We start from the raw sequence: 17618 nt of genomic DNA on the forward strand, positions 1-17618 counted from the left end.
AAAATTCAAGAGAAAGTGATCAATGAACATGAATTAAATTTTACTTAAAAATCCTCATGTTCATATGCAAAACTGTAAATGAAAATTACAGAGTTATTACTTCTCACAGATCGTAGTACCAAAATCTCAAAAAGCTTGACAATACATTGTTAGAAAGACTCTGGGAAAGCAGACATTTGTACACTGTTAATGAAAATGTCTAATTCCTATGAAGACCATAAGTTGGGCATAGTGGCTCAGGGATATAATCCTAATACTCAAGAAGCTGGGACTGAAGGACTCAGAAACCTCAGAGAAGAGGATCTTGAGTTCAGAAATAGTCTGTGCTATCTAGTGAGTGCCTAAGTATTTAAAGAAAAAAAACAGAGGTTAAGAGATGGATTAAAGGCACTGGCTATTCTTCCAAAGGACCCAAGTTGAATTTCCAGCACTTACATGATGGCTTATAGCCATCTGTATAACTCTAGTCCCATGGAATCCTATGGCCTCTTCAGGCCTCTGTGGGCACTAGACACATATTTGGTACAGACATACATGTAGAGAAATCACAAACATAAGAAATGAAAATAAAGATAGGGGCTGGAGAGATGGCTTAGAATTTAAGAACACTTGTTACTCTCTTGCAGAAGACCTAGTTCAGTTCCCAGCACCTACATGGTAGCTCACAACCATTCAACTCCAGTTCCAGGGAATCTAATGCCTGCTCTGATTTCCATGGGCATCAGGCATGCACATGGTATGCATACATACATGCAGGCAAAATACTCATACACGTGAAATAAATCTTTAAAAATAATTTAAGATAATTTTAAAAACAAAAGTTTTCATGTACACTTACTCTCCAAGCCAGCAACCTCACACCTAGGAATTTTCCCTGGACACAGAGTTATTGGATGTTGTATTTACTACTTGTAATAAATTACTGAAAATAAGTGTTCTTCCAAGTTCATTATAATTAGTGAAAGCTTATATTCTAAAACACCCACATGATTCTTCACAGCTATATACACATAAACACAAAAGAATTCTATATACTCTATGTATCACACTAGAGTGATTTTCAGAGTACTTTCCGAAGCAAAAAAAAAAAAAAAAAAAAAAAACTATAGACATTATCATCTATTTAACAAAAATAAATCGAAACACATACACAAAATTCTTGGTAAATAGCCCCTCAAGCAAATAAAATTGAATGAAATTAACAACCTTATTTTAAGTCAAAGAAGCCAATTATATGATTCGATTTAAATGGAATGTCCTAATAGAATAAGCAAACACAAGGACATAAAGTAAGTCAATGGCTGCCAAGCACTGAAGGGATACTGGGAAGTGATTGCTTAGTGAGTACTGAGCTTACACCTAACATAAAGCTATTCTGAAATTGCATAGTGCAAATGGTTATATACTTGCAAATTTACTAACAGTCATGAACCATAAATACATTTTTAATATATTTTCCATGTGCATGAACTGTGATAACTGAAGGACATCTGTGAAAACTTTGACAGAGAGTTACATGAAGATCTTTAAATTTTCATTGATATCATTGGCATTGAGCGATGTTTAAATGCCAGTAAACAGAACTCATGCTTTAAGACTGAGTATAGTCTTAAAGACAGATGGTAGTGAAGCACACCTTTAATCCTAGCACTCTGGAGGCAGACAGGCAGGTCTCTGTGAGTTCAAGGCCAACCCAGTCTACAGAGTACCACAGCCAAGGCTACATAAAGGAACCCTGTCTTGAAAACTAAACAAAAAAGGTGAATACAAGAGGTCAATAGAGGCATGAACAAAAAAGAAAGACTTCATGAGAAGCCTTTAATCTTACCACTAAAAGTTAGTAAAACTTATACAGAAATATAGGAAGAAAAGTGTAAGTAAATACTGATGCAGAATTCTTCCACAGTTTAGTGCTGGCTTTGTTTTACTGTGATTTCTCACTGGTTTCTTTTCATGGCGAAGTAGTTGATATGTTTTTCTACCTCTATGGTACGCAAGCCAATCCATGATAAGGTGTTTTCAAATAAAGTTGACCTTTTACTTCTAGCCAAAATTCTGTAACTTTTTTGTGAAGTGTAAAGTAAATTGTTGGATTCTATTTCCCTTTATATGCTCTTGTGACAGGCTTCTGGCAAAAGACAGTGGTGAGCTGTAGGCATGTTGGGGGGTGGGGGGGTAGGGGGTGGCGAAACATGAAGTAAAAATTTCTAAGACTAGCTGATTTCTAGAATGTCAAATCTTCTCTTCACTGATATCTAAGAAGAGAGAAAAACACAAATCATGGAAACAGTGATGATGGTTCCTTCATCCAAGAAATATTGCATATTTTCTTTGTACTGGCTGTGTGTGCTCAACACTGGAACAACTGGGACATAAGTCTTTTCTCTGAGATGCTTCCGGTCCATTCTAACTTCCTACTACAGCTGGCAAAACTAAGATCAGGTGATAAAAACAGGTCAAGATGATACAATTAACAACACTGCCCTGACTCAAGCATAGTCTCTACACCTCAGCACCAATGAGCATATCCATTCCCCAGATCTGAATATAATTCCCCACTTAAAATGAGAGAAACAGCCAATTCCAAGTTTATAACAGAAGAGTACAAGATAAGCCTGAAACACTATTTTTGCCCTAAAAGCTAGGGAATACTCAAAGACTGGTAGGATCTTATGAAAAGGATGCTTAAAGGGACTCCACTGAACAAGTCTGAACCTCAAAAGGAAAAATGAGAGGCTAGGGAAATGGCCTAGTGAGTAAGACCACTTGCTATGAAAGCAAGATGACCTCTGTTTAAATCTCCAGCACCCTAGTACTAACCAGGTACAGTCTTGTGTGCCTGATGGACAGATGACTGGATTCAGGGAGTCTACTGGACAGCCTGGCAAAACTGGCTGAGTTTAGCATAGCCAAAATCAGCAGACCTCAGATCCTGTCTAAAAAATTTGGTGAAAAGTGAAAAGGGAAATCCCCAATGTTGTTCTTTGGCCATTGGCACACTCATCCACACGTGTACTCAGCAACCCACATACACAAAAGGAAAGATGCTAATGGCCACCGAACTTGAATAGTGAGGTTCTTAGGAATGCACAGCTTCAAAATGATATTATAAAAAAATAGAGAAGCTGGGTACAATGATATGTTTAATGCTTAATGAACATATGAGGCTAAATAAAGCAGAAGAATTGTTTAAGTTCAAGAGCCCTCTTAGCAGCCTGAGCAACATGGCAAGACCTTATCTTAAAAGTAATTAAAAGAATAATTTAAAAATAAAATAAGACAACCAATACCCACTCAAAGCATTGTGTGAACTTTTTTGAGGAAACAGGATATATACAATATACATGGCTTAAAAATCACCCTGTATCATACAAAGGGAGAAATGAAGTTTTGCACATAATCTGACATTATCACCTTAACCAAGAAATCTAACTTATTATCAATATTAATGGAATAGATGACATGAGAAGGTCTCCATTCCTGATTTATTCTAAAATCCTTCTTTACTCTTGCCAAATAACCTGATCTAATAGGCACAAAGAAGAAATTAGGAAAATCCAAGATTTGGGGACATTCAATTAAACAACCAGCCCTTTAAAACTTTTAATACCATGAAAGACAAGAGAATGGGAAGAAGGGAGGTATAGCTGCTGAACACATAACATAATAAGACCAAACAGTGAAAGGATGGAAAAACTAAAGTAGATTCTGCATCTTAGAAAAGTTATGGGAGCAGGGAGATGGCTCAGCAGGTGACAGCACTTGCTGAGCAAGGCTGACACCCTGAGTTTGGTACCTGGAATCCAGGTTTTTAAAAAAGCTGTGTGATAGGGTGTCATGCATCTGTAATTCTAGTGCTCCTACAACCAGAAAGGAGGCTAAGATAGGAGAATCAATATGCTAGCCTGGATTTTCACAGCAGTGCATCAACAGAACAAAAAAGACCCCACCTCAAAGCAAGGTGGAAAGAACTCCTCTGACCTACACACACACCCTGTAGCACACCAGACATGCCAGTACATCCTTCTCCTTCTATCCCTCTCCCTCTCTCTCCCCATACACAAGTAAGCAAATATCTAGATACTTTTAATTATAAAAGATGTTGCTAAGTGGATTTTTTTCCTATAGACAACATATTAGATTATACCATGAAAATGGTGCTGTGGTTACTCTTAGGAAACCACTGTTGAAGTTCAAGACCCTAACCACACAAGTCTCTGTATATGTGGTTAGGAAAAGGGAAAGGAACCAAATGTTAAACCAAAGTGAGGGTTATATCATGTAAATTTCAATTAAAGCAAATTGGTTCCCCAGAAGGGTCATTCAGCCTCTTGGGACAGCAACCTACATGATGTTATAATTCACAAAATTTAGTACTGATAGCCACTCTCTCAAGTTAACAACAAAAGCATAATGGGGACATAAAACTTTATTTCCTGCTAAAATTTTTGCTTCTTACATGTAATGTTCAAACCAACATTTTCTCTATTACAACATATTTTCAAAGACAGACTATATCAGAATAACAAGTCATTTCAAATTTTACACAATCCTTTAAATCTCAAAATGACATTTTTCAAAACAAAGTGTAGGTACCTTTCCCACGGGTGTCAAGTGCATCATCTTCAAGGTCATCATCAAAAATCTCTCTGCCATCTTCCACATAGCCTGTACCATCTGAAAGCATAAAATTTAATATTGGAATCAAGTTTCTAAATGTAGCCAAAAGCTGGGCATGCCTGTAATCTCAGCACTCAAGGTGCTAAGGCAGGAAGATTACAAGTTTGAGTCCAGCTAGAGGGACAAAATAAAGTAGAGGCCAGCCTGGGCTACATATTGAAAAACTGCCTCAAAGTAACAAAAAACAAAGGTAAATAATGAGACAGTATATACTTACTGTCACCCAAACTGAACCTCTCAGCATGCCTATCCACAAGATTGTTTGGATTAGTCCTGCTAATCCAAAGCTGCAGTATCTCCACCACACAGGGCAACAACAGGATAACCAGGTTAATTGGTGAGGACCCAATATTGGTAGTGTAACAGAAGCCAGAGATCTTGAACCAGATTGACTCATTGCAATGAACATTTGCAAGTGAACTCCTGTGGACAGAAGCATATGCTGTGGGACACACTGGGACTCACTACAGCTTCTTCGATAAGATGCTTTCTGTGCTTTGTTTTGTTGAATTGCTGTTGACAGTGTGTTTTTTATTTTGGGGGGGGGGGGAGTTGCAAGGGCAAAGGGTGGATATGAGGGGACAGGGGATGAGCGAGACTGGGGTACATGATGGGAAACTCAAAAAGAATCAAAAACTTTAAAAAAAAAAAACTTTGCCACAGAAGCATGGTTTATAGTTGTTTGCTTTAAAAAAAAAAAAAAGCCCTGAAAAGCAGCCTAATTGCCAAGGGAAATCTAGCCACACAGTTGCCCCCAATTACATAAGTAGGAGTCATCAACATAGTCTACATCTCCCTCCTCGGGCCAAGTAGTCAAAATATACAAGCAGAAACCAGTGAGCTTTATACAAGAATTAAGACCAACTTTAATGGTGTTTTCTGTGACTCAAATTACATCTCACATTTACAACATGCTCTACTCTTTGCTGAGGGCCTTGCAGGAAGTAGGACAAATGGCTTTAGAACACTAATGGAATACAGCCCCGGGTTAAAAGAACCACACAGGTTCTTTTAACACACTCGGTGTGGCACAGCCCCAGGACTGTGTGTCCTGACAGCATTATGATGGAATTCTCTGCTTGCTGTCCTCACATCCCTCTTAATCTAAGAATTATATGAAAACTTTTAGGGGGTTTCCAGCCCCACTGGCATTCACAGTAATGTTTCATCTCTTTCAGGCATTGCTGCTGGAGTGAATTAATGATTCACTCACCACGCCAGGAAAGAACTTAGAGATGCAGACTGTCAGCAATGACCACCCTTCTTAGAAAGCATTTGGAAGGGGCTGGAGAGATGGCTCAGCGAAGAGCACTACTGCTCTTCTGAAGGTCCTGAGTTCAATTCCCAGCAACCACATGGTGGCTCACAACCATCTGTAATGAGATCTGATGCCCTCTTCTGGTGTCTGAAGACAGCTACAGTGTACTCACATATAATAAATACATAAATCTTAAAAGAAAGCATTTGGAAAAATAAAATTGTTAATGAAGCTAGGTTGAGATGTTTTATTATTGGCTCTGATGGAGAAAATCTTAGGGAACAATCTGAGGTTCAGAAAGGCACGCTCTTATTTGTTAAGCTGGGACCTTTATGGTCAGGGACCAAGAACAACGGCTCCACTGGCTGACGGGACTCTCACTGGACGGGCGATGATTGATTTCTTATGCTCATTTTTACCCTCAGCTTTCTGATATGATTTATTAAAAACTGCTGATGAGTGGATATGCATTCTAAGGGTTTCAGGTAGATATAACTGATTTTTATATAAAAGTTCAGATTTGTCATTCTCTTAAGATTCTTACAAGACTACTTTTAAAGATATTTTATAAGATTTAAAAACTTTTTAACAATTCTTACAAATTCTTACAAAGATAATTACTCCTTTGGAACTGCAAATTATGCCAGTAAGAGAAACTAGCTGAGGAAACTATCTTGCTTGCTTACACTTTGTTAATCTATAACAAGTTGCTTGGTTACAAATATACATGGTTTTGAGGGAATAATTTGTTTTTTTTTTAATCTATACTATGTAATCTTATTTCTTGTAAAGGTTTTGGGGAACACATTATTTTATCATAATCATTTACTAGAAATCTAAAATGTAGTCACATTGTAATTTTATATATCTTGAAAGATTTTGCTGGAATATATAAGCTATGGAAGAAAGAATAAAGTAGGAGTGGCTAGAACACTGTTTCTCCCATCCATCAACCATGTGTGTATGTGTATTTGTATGAATGAGGTCAGAGCACCCACCAACTACATGTGTATGTAAGGTTTGTGTATGTGGTGGGTTAAAGAATTATTCCTTCCATCCATCAGCTGTGTGTATGTATGTATGTATGTATGTGTGTAAAGCTTGTCTGGTGTATGTTGGCGCTTACTCCATCCACTAACTCACTCTCTCTCTCTCTCTCTCTCTCTCTCTCTCTCTCTCTCTCTCTCTCTGTGTGTGTGTGTGTGTGTGTGTGTGTGTGTGTGAGAGAGAGAGAGAGAGAGAGAGCATGAGAGAGAGAGAGAGAGAGAGAGAGAGAGAGAGAATGAGAATGAGAATGAGAATGTTTGGAGCTTGCTTACTTTGCTCTAACCATTCTATGTGTGAATGAGTAAGTTTATCTATAGGTCTGCATGCATATATGTAAATGTATATATATGTATGTTTGTATATATGACATTATTAGACTCAGTCTTTTGTTTTGTCCACTCAGTGTGTGTGTATGCACATGCGTGCATATACGAATTTTCTCTTTTTCATCATTCTTGTTGGCCCCAAGAAGTTAACTTCTCTAATCATTGGCTGCCTTTGGCAGCAGCCCCTGTAGGTATCTGGATCCACCCTTGTCAACTGCTCTCAACACTAACCCTTTAATAGCTGCCTGCCTCAGTTTACCCTCTAGTGCCAAAGCAACTCTTCAGAGCAACTCTGAAAGATAGTCTCTATCTCCATATCATAGGCAGAAAACTTGTGGATTAATGATAGTAACTGACTTACCCAAGGCTAGTTGCAAAGTGGAAAAGACAGAACCTAAAGCTTATCCCTTAAGTCTACCTGCTATGGGGAGTGTTCTTCACTATTCCTCTCCTAGAGGGGCACTGATGATTAAACCTAGTACCCAAGCATTCCCTCTCAATTCCTACATGGTCATGCCCTAAAGGATTTATTCTTGGGTATGTGCCTGTATTTTCTAAAGCAGTGGTTCTCAACCTTCCTAATGCTGCAACACTTTAATACAATTCCTCATGCTGTGGTGACCCGTGAACAACAAAATTACTTTCACTGCTACTTTGTAACTGTAATTTTGCTACTGTTATGAGCCATAATATAAATATCTGATATACAGAATTTCTGATAAGACCCCAAAGGGGTCTTGCCCCACAGGTTGAGAACTATTGTTCTAAAGGATTCTCAAATCAACTTCCTATTTTTATGCTTCATCTCCAAATAAATAAGAAAAATCTAAATATAAATATGACTCTAGTTTTGCTATAACAGTGTATACTGACTGTCAATCAAAATGACAGGATCCAGAAGCATGTAAGCAGATAAGCCTCTGGGCATGCCTATGGGAGGTCACCTATTAAGGCTCACTAAGGTGGGCAGACCCATCTTAAGTGTGGGCAGGGACCATGGACTGAATAAGTGGAAGGAAGCAAATAAATTGAGCATAAAGCATTCCCCTCTACTTCCTGACTTGTAGATATAATGTCACTTCTGCCAACATGCCTGCACAACAATGATGGACTATATACAGCCTCCAACGGTGATCTAAATAAACCTTTCCTTCCTTAAGTTGTTTTCATCAAGTAGTTTACCACAGCAAAGAGAAAGGTAACTAATGAAAATGCCTCATGTCTCCTCAGGCATACCAACTGCCCTACATGACAATCAAGAAGTAACACAGTGCCTAGCAGGCAATTTCCTCCCACATACCGTCATCTACGATCCAGTCATCATCCTGACGTGCCTGAACCAGTTTTGAATACTGCTCTTCATCAACTTCTTCATAAACACTTGTGAGGTCCTCAACCTGCCATTGCAAAGTTTATGGAAAAGCTTCAAATGGAATGAAAGTGTTAAACAACTCTGATGAAAAAAATTATCAGCTTGAAACTGGAATGGCAGCCTGATGGAGTAGGTGCAACCAAATCATGAGTTCTGACATTCAACACCACCGCAGGGTTTTCCTTAAATAGACATCAATTAACTTAGTATTCCTTTTAGGTGGGTGTTAACATAAGATATTAAATGACTCCATTAGCATAATACACTTGTCACACCATCAATTACTCATCTATTCCATAAAAAAAAAAACAAACTGAATTATAGCCAACTCTTCATTAGCTGCTTTGGGGATTGTTCACATAATTTCTAGACTGGTTTTTTTTCCTATAGTTAACAAATTCGTAAGGCATACGACACCCATTCACTACTAACTGAAGAATGCTCTGCAAAGACACTAATTTAAGTAATGGTTCAATTAACTAAATAAAATTCAGAAGAAATACATTAGTCATCCCCTTCAAAAATGAGCAAAACAAAATTCACTCTATATTCTATAGGCAAAAAAGAAACGGTTTTTAAGTCATCTATTTGTCTTACCACTAATCCTCACTGAATTTGAGGTCTTAAAAGTGCATGCAATGAGTTCTCAAATCACACTGGATGCCTGACTGCCAGAGGGCCTGAGCAACTTGACCCACAAATATGAAAGTGTCAGAACACTTCTGCACAGTAAAAGTGATACATGGAACAGATGCACACCACTATTGCAGCTACCCATAGTGCCAGGCCAGTGCTTTACTCCTGCTTGACTATAGTCTTTCTGGCAAGTCTTTGTGTTTCCTGGAGCCTTACTTAACTTGAATGGTGTCAAATAGAAAAATCCTTTCTAGTTGCCTAATCCACACAATATAGTACAGGCCAGAGTTAAATGTGAAGATTCCTAAGCAGGATCACCTAGGTTCAAATAAGGACTCTGCCACTAGGATCTCACTAACTTTCCAGTGCCTAGCTACTTCACCTGCAAAGTATTGTTAACCATACTATCTATCTCATATGGTCACTAAGAAGATGAAAAGCATATTGGTAAAAGTAATTAGAATAGTAATGTAAATGCAGAAAGTATAGTAGCTGCAATTATCTTCTAGTGTTTGTTTATCTCTTCCTAGTGTTGACAGTTAAGATACACAGAGTGTAGAAGCTGAGGCTAGACAACGCTGTGCATTCTGCCATTACAAAAACAGAGAAAACAGTCAAGACTATCCCATTCATCTTACCATCAGGAAGAAATAAGGTCCAAATTTCCATTACCACTCCCCTAGCAAATGAACTTAAGAACAATTCTAAGAAGGTGCTTAGCTAAACTACTTAATATTATGAAAGTAAAAACACTACTCATTTCCCTTAAGCAAAGGGACATGCAGTATACTAAATAAGGGAAAATCTACCAACTACTTTCACTTACAATGGTATGCAAAATTCCTTACAACAACTTTAAAGGGTCTAGTACTCTCCATAATCTGCAAATATACCTCATGCCAACATTTGTTCACTATTATGTTGTAAGAAGCATGAGCCAGAGTGATTAACTCATGTTGTTATCTCTCTTATAAACATGTTAGCTCCAGGAAACCCACTCAGATCGACCTCTCATGGACCAAATAGGCTCCATCCCGATAAGTACATCTGCCCAAAGTTCCCACTTCCTACTTATTCCCTCTTTATTTCAAATGTATACCTTAAGAAAAAAATTTTCTTTCTCCAAAACATACTTAATCTTATTCCCTACCTATACTACTGTGTTTCAACATCTTGTCAAGTCCAGGCCCTAACTACACCCAGGACAGCTCCAGAGAAGCAACCTTCAGATGCTCCAATCTCCTCCTAGATACAGACAGCTTCTACTGGACCTGTTCCTTCTGACCTATCCTCAGACCCTGGACAGCAAGGAAGCAGCCAGTTCTCCTGAGACTGGATAAACACTCCCCATACCCCTTTCTCTAGGTTTCCCAGAGACATGTCACCACCAATGTCAGCATGAAGCTGCCAGATATCACAATGATGATCCTATTCCTGCTTCGCCGTCACCTTTAATTTTTTCCTTTTAATTAAACCAAAATAGGAGAATATTAGGATTCCATCTAAGCTCCACCCCAGTTACCTGGCAACAGCCAGGTATGCCCCTCCCCACAGTTACCTGGTAACAGCCAGGTAGGTCTGGCCTACTATAAAAGGGGCTGGCTGCTTGCCCCTCCTCTCTCTCTTATACTCTTGTTCTCTCTTGCCCTCTTGGGCTCTTCCTTCCCTTCCCTCCTCTCTCCATGTGGTCATGGCTGGCCTCTGTTTCTCTATTCTCTCCGTCTTTCTCTGCCTCTGCTACTCCCTTAACTCCCCTCCCCATGCCCTGAATAAACTCTATTCTACACTAAAAAAAGGAAGCATGAGTCAGGCCCAGTGCCTGTAATTCTACCTACTAGGGAAACTGAGGCATTATGATTGCAAGTTCAAGACGACCACATACCATTAAAAGAGCTTCAACCTCAAAACACAAAGTAGAAAAAAAAATCTAGGAATAAGCTCAGTGGTAGAAAGCTTGCCTTCCATGAAGAGGTCCTAAATCCTATCTTTGATCTCCCTATTCCCCCTGAAAATAAACTTTAAAGTATATTAATATTTCTAATGGGGTGATGAAAGGGACACAATTGACTGCAGAATGTGAATTAAATAAAACGGGATTAAAACCTTACTTACTTCATATTTATACTTCTCACCAGCTTTAGCCTTTTTCAGTCTCTCTAAAGCTTCTTGGCGTCCTTTCTTTGATTTTTTTTCTCGGCGGGCTCGAGAAGCTGCAAAACTCCCTGAATCTGACACAGCTGAAAAAAAGACGAGTTTATCAGGTATTATAAAATTACCAGCCATCTTCCCTCAAAACCAAAAGATGGTTTGTAGATAATAATATCCAAATGAGTATTTTTAGAATGCAAAGTAATTCACAAAGCATGTCCTAATATGTAGATCCAGAATCTCCTCTAATTTCCATTTAAAACAACTGAAGCCAATTATCTTGGTTCACAGCTCTACAGTTTTAATAAAACACTGACCACAAGGCCAGGCAGCACAATGGCACATTCCTTTAGTCCCAGTGCCTGGGAGAATCTGTGCGTTTGAGGCCAGCCTTGGTTTATATACTTAGTGCCAGGACAGCCAGAGCTACACAATGAGACTCTGTCTTTAATAAAAAATAATAACAATAACAATAATAATAATAAACAATATAACAACAATTAATAAAAATGGCCCCAAACAATTTGGGAAAGAAATGGTTTATTTCATCTTAAGTCAGAAAAGGAATCAAATCAAGAACATAAAAAAAAAAGAAACATAATGGAATGAATGTGCTTACTGATTTCCTCTCAAAAATCAGCTACTTTTCTTATATCTCCCAGGACCTACCCATGGTGGCACCTCCCCACAGTTGACTGTGCCTCAAGAAAATGCCTTCATAGACTCGCCTACAAGCCACGCTGATAGGGAGGCATTTTCTCAACTTGAGGTTGGTTCCCTCTTCACAGATGATCCTACTTTGTGCTAAAACTAAGCAGCACACCAATTCTAGCCTTCCCCTAAAAGGAGCAAAATCTCAAAATCATGTAGAAAAACATGAAAGATGAGAATCAGACTTAACATTACCATCAGAAAAAAACAGGCCATGAGCAATCCAGTGAGTCATAAAAAGATGATTTAAGCTGGGCGGTGGTGGCGCACGCCTTTAATCCCAGCACTCTGGGAGGCAGAGGCAGGCAGATTTCTGAGTTCGAGGCCAGCCTGGTCTACAGAGTGAGTTCCAGGACAGCCAGGGCTACACAGAGAAACCCTGTCTCGAAAAACAAAAAATAAAAATAAAAATAAAGACGATTTATTGGGTGTTCTAATTAGTCAAAACAAAAGGATTAAAATAGCATCTATTCTTTGCAAAGTATAAGACGATGAGACAGATCAAAAGGATACAGTCCCTAAACTCAACAGAAATGTACAATCTAACATGGAAGATGAATACCAAGGAGCTCTAAAAAATGTTAAGTAGCATATGCTGTAATGAGATATACAGGAAGCACCTGGACTGTTAGAGCAACAGACTGGCTAAAGGAATTTAAAAAGAAGGTTCAGAGGATTGTGACAGTATAGGACTGTAGGAAAAATTCACAATGGCTGAAATGCCCTTTGTCAAAATTACTGAAATACCAGAGAACCTTGGTGTTCACTCAGTTTTTGACCCATCTATGCTTTTGATCATCACAAGCTGGCCAACATACACACACACACACACACACACACACACACACACACACAGAATTAAGACTTCCTGGCAGCCATGAGTTTAGGCTCAGCATGACTGCCACATATGTCTGTGAAATTGAGAGTTTTATCTTATTCTATATTGATGAATATACTAAAAGGAGTAATCACAAAAAGTAAAAATTGATAAGAAGCATCCTAAAAAACATCACTGAAACATTTGTGACATTAAGCTGTTTGACTAAGTGTCTGAATGAATCAGAAAATAAGATCTAAAGAATGTGTACCCAAGGTTGGCAATAAACTGCTGAAAACCGTATCTTAAAAGTAAAGTGTAATTAGAGATCTTATTTTCTCTCTAGCTTTCTGGAAATAAAATCTGTTAACATCTCAGTCTGTTGTTTAACATTCACATTTGACTTTAAAATACATTTTTCAAAACGGCATTAAGGAAAAATTAAAAAATACAGATATTTGATGACAGTCACAAAATCTTGAGTGCCATTCAAATGATTTAAAAGATCTTCATAGGCCTACATGAAAATGGTCATAGCCCTTAAAAATAAATTCAGTGTATTCAAAACCTTGACAACCCACAAATTCTCTAAATCTTAAAATAGATTTACTCCACAAGCAACTGTACCACTACACAAAGTTTGAGATACAAATACAAATAAGACAGTTTTGTCTCCAAGTTTTTCACAGTAAAGTAACACAAAAGGACCTAAGGCTAGAATCAGAATATAAAAATGATGCCATAGTAAAAATGCAGTGGAAATGGAGAAAACTATTATTTTTGTCCAGGAAACAGAAAAGGTTTCACAGGAGATATTTCCAACAAGCCTAGAAAATGGAGCAGAATTTCAACATCACCCAACGGGGTAAAAAGTGGCAGAAACAGAGAAGAGGCCTAAGCCACATTACAAAGAAATTGAAATTACAAAGTGTATCTGGAAACTGAAACAAAGCCAGTGTGAAAGCTCATTTCCTTGTAAGAATACACAGCAGGTAGGACAATCTAGAGTCTAGATTCTAGACATTAAGGAACAGATGCCCAATTCTGCCACTTTTAGTGAGTGACATGAGACACCCCCCCCCCCAGTCAGCCAGTTACACAGTGAACAGCTAGCTACCTTGTTTCATTTCATTTTGTTGTTGTTTTTCTGAGACAAGTAATTAGGCTGTCCTTATTTTATGATCATCTAGCCCCAGCCTTCAAAAGTGATACGACTGTAGGTATGTCCCTCAATGACAGGTTTACCTTGTTAAGCTGACCAGTATATGAAACAGAAATTCTCTCAGTAATATTTTGAGGGTTCACAGAGCCCATTTGACCTGCTACAGTGGGTGTTTCTGCAACAGAGTCTTCCTTCCCAAATGCTTTGTAGCTAGGCTATGAGCATGCAAAATAGTCTCTACCAATGACAAACAGGGGCTCAAATTTTATATTGGAGACTAACATTCCAAGGGAAGAGACCAGTATTAAGGAAGTTTGTTGTTTTGTTTTTTTTTTTTTAAAGCAACTATTACAGAACTGAAAATATAAGTCCAATGTATCTTAAGGTCTAAGCTGGAACTTCTGAGTATTTTGCCACAGTTGGCAATGGCCTCTCTGGCTCAGTTTTGTGGCATAACAGAAATCATTTCTAACTAAGCAGCCCCCAGAGTGGCTTCCCAGTCCTACAGCATCTCTGCATACTGCATAGTAACCTAATAAATGTCTTTTGTTTAAAGCAACTAAAGTTGGTTCCAGAGTTGCAGTGGTTCCTGACTGAGCGTCTGTATGCCTTTTTTTGGGGGGGCGGGGGGGGGTACTAAATTCCCTATCTCTTTTCATACACTACTTGTAAGAGCTACTTATAGACCTTTTAAGACCCTTTTTCTCTCAGGAAAAGGAGAAAACATATCTTCCCAATTAAGAATTAAATAAGAATGGCTATCTTATTATGTACTTAGCAATACAGGAGAAATTCTGTGTGCATGTGTGATTGCAAATGTATGGGGGATGCATGTGCATGCATGTGTTGTGTGTAGTTGTAGGATAATCAAACATATACACATACATACATTCCACACATCACACCTAGCCAACACTTTGGTCTAGCTTCAGAAAGCAAAACTAAGGCAATTTCCTCAGGGAAGATTCAATGTGGTACTACATACGGGTGTTTACTGTCTCCACTCATGAAGACAGAAGCCACACCATTCTACCCAGCATGCTAATGCCAGAGCCTGGCAAAATGCCTATGCCTGGTTCCTGCATAATAAATATTTGCTGAGCAAACCAATATACCAGATTTTTTTTATCATTAAAGCCTCCAATGACTTTCTGACTTTCTATACACAATAGCAGTTAATTACACACCTTGCTACATTTTGCTGCCACTGTCCAGGTGTCCACCTTCCAACATAAAAAAGCCTGGAATTTTTTTTTAAGCAATGTCTCTAACGCTGTGTGAATTAGCAAAAGAAGAAGAGGAAGAGGAGGAGGAGGAGGAGGAGGAGGAGGAGGAGGAAATAAACAATGGGGGGAAACACAAAGATTCAATAATGTTTTCAAATCACCACTTGGAGTACCTCCACCCTCAACCAAAGCAGGCAGGGACAGTAACCTGCAGCAGTCTTCCACATAACAATCTTTTGGCCTGTTCTAAAGAAAAAATTCCAGTCACAAATCCCCAGAAAATACTTAATCAACACTGTGGCTTAAGAGGGGTCTCAAGATTGCACAGGATCCTCCAAAAAGTGATTTCCTGATGTTCACAGATGGCGTACAGATTTTTAGGGTGAAAAAAGGACTTAGAAGCAAATGACTGATAGGGGCTGCAGACTGTTCATGTACTCACATCCCACATGCCATTTGTAATCCAAGCTAGCCGACTCTCCAAAATAATTTGTCAGAGAGAGAGAGACAGAGAGAGAGAGAGAGAGAAATTGAAACCTGTGATTTTAAACTAGCTGGATGCAAAAGAAACTGATTATGAAGCAAGATCTCATTGATGGCTATGCACACTGAATGGCAGAACATGTGACAGTAGGGTAAGAAAGTATCTGATTTTAAGTTAGAACTGAAGTTAAGTCATACTTTAGTTGAACACCGTTTAAAATCAGAAATCAGACAAGGCCATCTGCATCTTTGAATTCTACTTCTGGAAATAACAGATTACTACTCACAAAATGCCTGACATATAGGGCATCCGGAATGCTACTCAACTGATGGTTTTTTTTTTTTTTTTTCAAAATTCACCCAAAAAAAGAGTAGACCTGAACACTATTTCTATGCAGCACTTTAAGAACTTCCCGTAGAACCTGAAAAATGCTTAACAAATTGCATCTGTATCTGGTGACAGCACTTCCATCTCTCGCCTCGATGACAATGCTAACAATTTTCCTGGGACTTCCTAGAAACGGAGGCACTGCTATGCTCCACCCTAGCCCTCAAACCGACACCTGAGAAGGGAGCAGAAAAACAAAACAGTTCCAGTCAGGAGAGAGCAAACCCTGCTGAGACAGGTAGCCGTGAAGTTGTAACCCGCACGTGTGTGCGACTCGTCAAAGAAAATAAAAATAGCCAGCGACTATGAAGCCTGTCACAAGAGAAGAAAACCTCCCGAATCAAAACGCCTTCAGCAAGTGGCCCCATAAGGAAGCCCCGTCCCACATCCCTAGGGTCTCCGCCCAGAATGATTAAGGTTGGCCACCAAACAGACCCAAGGGGCGGTCCAGGAGGGCGCCACCTTCTTAAGAATAAAAAGCAGAGACCCTCCACTCCCCTCAATCATGCCGCGACCCCCACATTTCAAACCAGGTGCCTCGAGCACCGGCTCCTCCCTCACCGCTTGTCTCCAGTTTACAGTCCTCTCCATGCATGGGCGCCATGGTCCGATAGTCTCTCTCGCGCCAACCAGCCTGAAACTGGCGCGGAGGCCGAGATAGGCGCCAGTACGAAAGCCAATCAGCGGCCTGGAAGGCTGCGGACTTCCGCCCGGAAGGCCACTGACGCGCAGCGCTGCGCCGCGCCCCGCCCCCAGCCTTCCCGCGGGAGTGCATTTGGCGCCCTGTGATGACCCCCGAGCGAAAAGCGGGAACCTCTTCGAGGACCAGGGAAAACTGAAGAAGGAAGCGGTCGGGCGCTAAAAAGAAACCTCCTGAAGACACTGCGCAGGCGCATGCACGCTATTTTAAAAACCCGTAGGGCACATGGGAAAAGGGGTTCTCTGGTCACGAGAGATGATTTTCTGGAAAAAGAAGTGCGGGCGGGTAGAAAAGGAAGGGACAGTGGCTCTCAATTTCTGCCCTCCATCTCTGCCTCCACCCCCAAAAAGGGAGACTTCTTCGCCAAATACAATCTGATTCTTGCCCTGTACCTTGTCTCTCTGAGTGTAATCATCCACCAAAACGCATTTCACAACCTGAATGTGCACCCTCTTAAGAACATAGCTGAAGTGATAGCTTCCAAATGTAACAATCTTACTTCATGACTCACTCCTGATGTGATACAATTGAAACAGTAACAAAATAACGTGTGTGTTTTGGGTTTGTTTTATTTGTTTTTTTTTTTTAAGACAGTCGTTGATAAAAAAAAAAAAATACACCACTCACCTTGAAGTGGGTGAGGGAGGTTAATCAGTAAACTTCA

The 17618-nt window shown here is 39.4% G+C and overlaps 1 protein-coding gene across 1 annotated transcript in view; it reads right to left on the minus strand.

Annotated features, from left to right (window-relative positions):
- Nucleotides 1-16932, minus strand: part of Pola1 (DNA polymerase alpha 1, catalytic subunit) — a 318138-nt gene extending 301206 nt beyond the window's left edge. The window contains exons 1-5 of the mRNA XM_052170245.1: nt 16816-16932; nt 11432-11556; nt 8612-8708; nt 4584-4677; nt 3415-3526 (exon numbers count right to left, since the gene is read on the minus strand). Of these exons, the coding sequence (XP_052026205.1) occupies nt 3415-3526; nt 4584-4677; nt 8612-8708; nt 11432-11556; nt 16816-16858 (471 nt within the window). The 5' untranslated portion in view covers nt 16859-16932. The remainder of the gene's footprint in view (nt 1-3414; nt 3527-4583; nt 4678-8611; nt 8709-11431; nt 11557-16815) is intronic.
- Between the last annotated feature and the right edge of the window lie 686 nt (nt 16933-17618).

The sequence above is a fragment of the Apodemus sylvaticus genome, chromosome X (assembly GCF_947179515.1).
Source record: "Apodemus sylvaticus chromosome X, mApoSyl1.1, whole genome shotgun sequence".
NCBI classification, from domain to species: Eukaryota; Metazoa; Chordata; class Mammalia; order Rodentia; family Muridae; genus Apodemus; species Apodemus sylvaticus.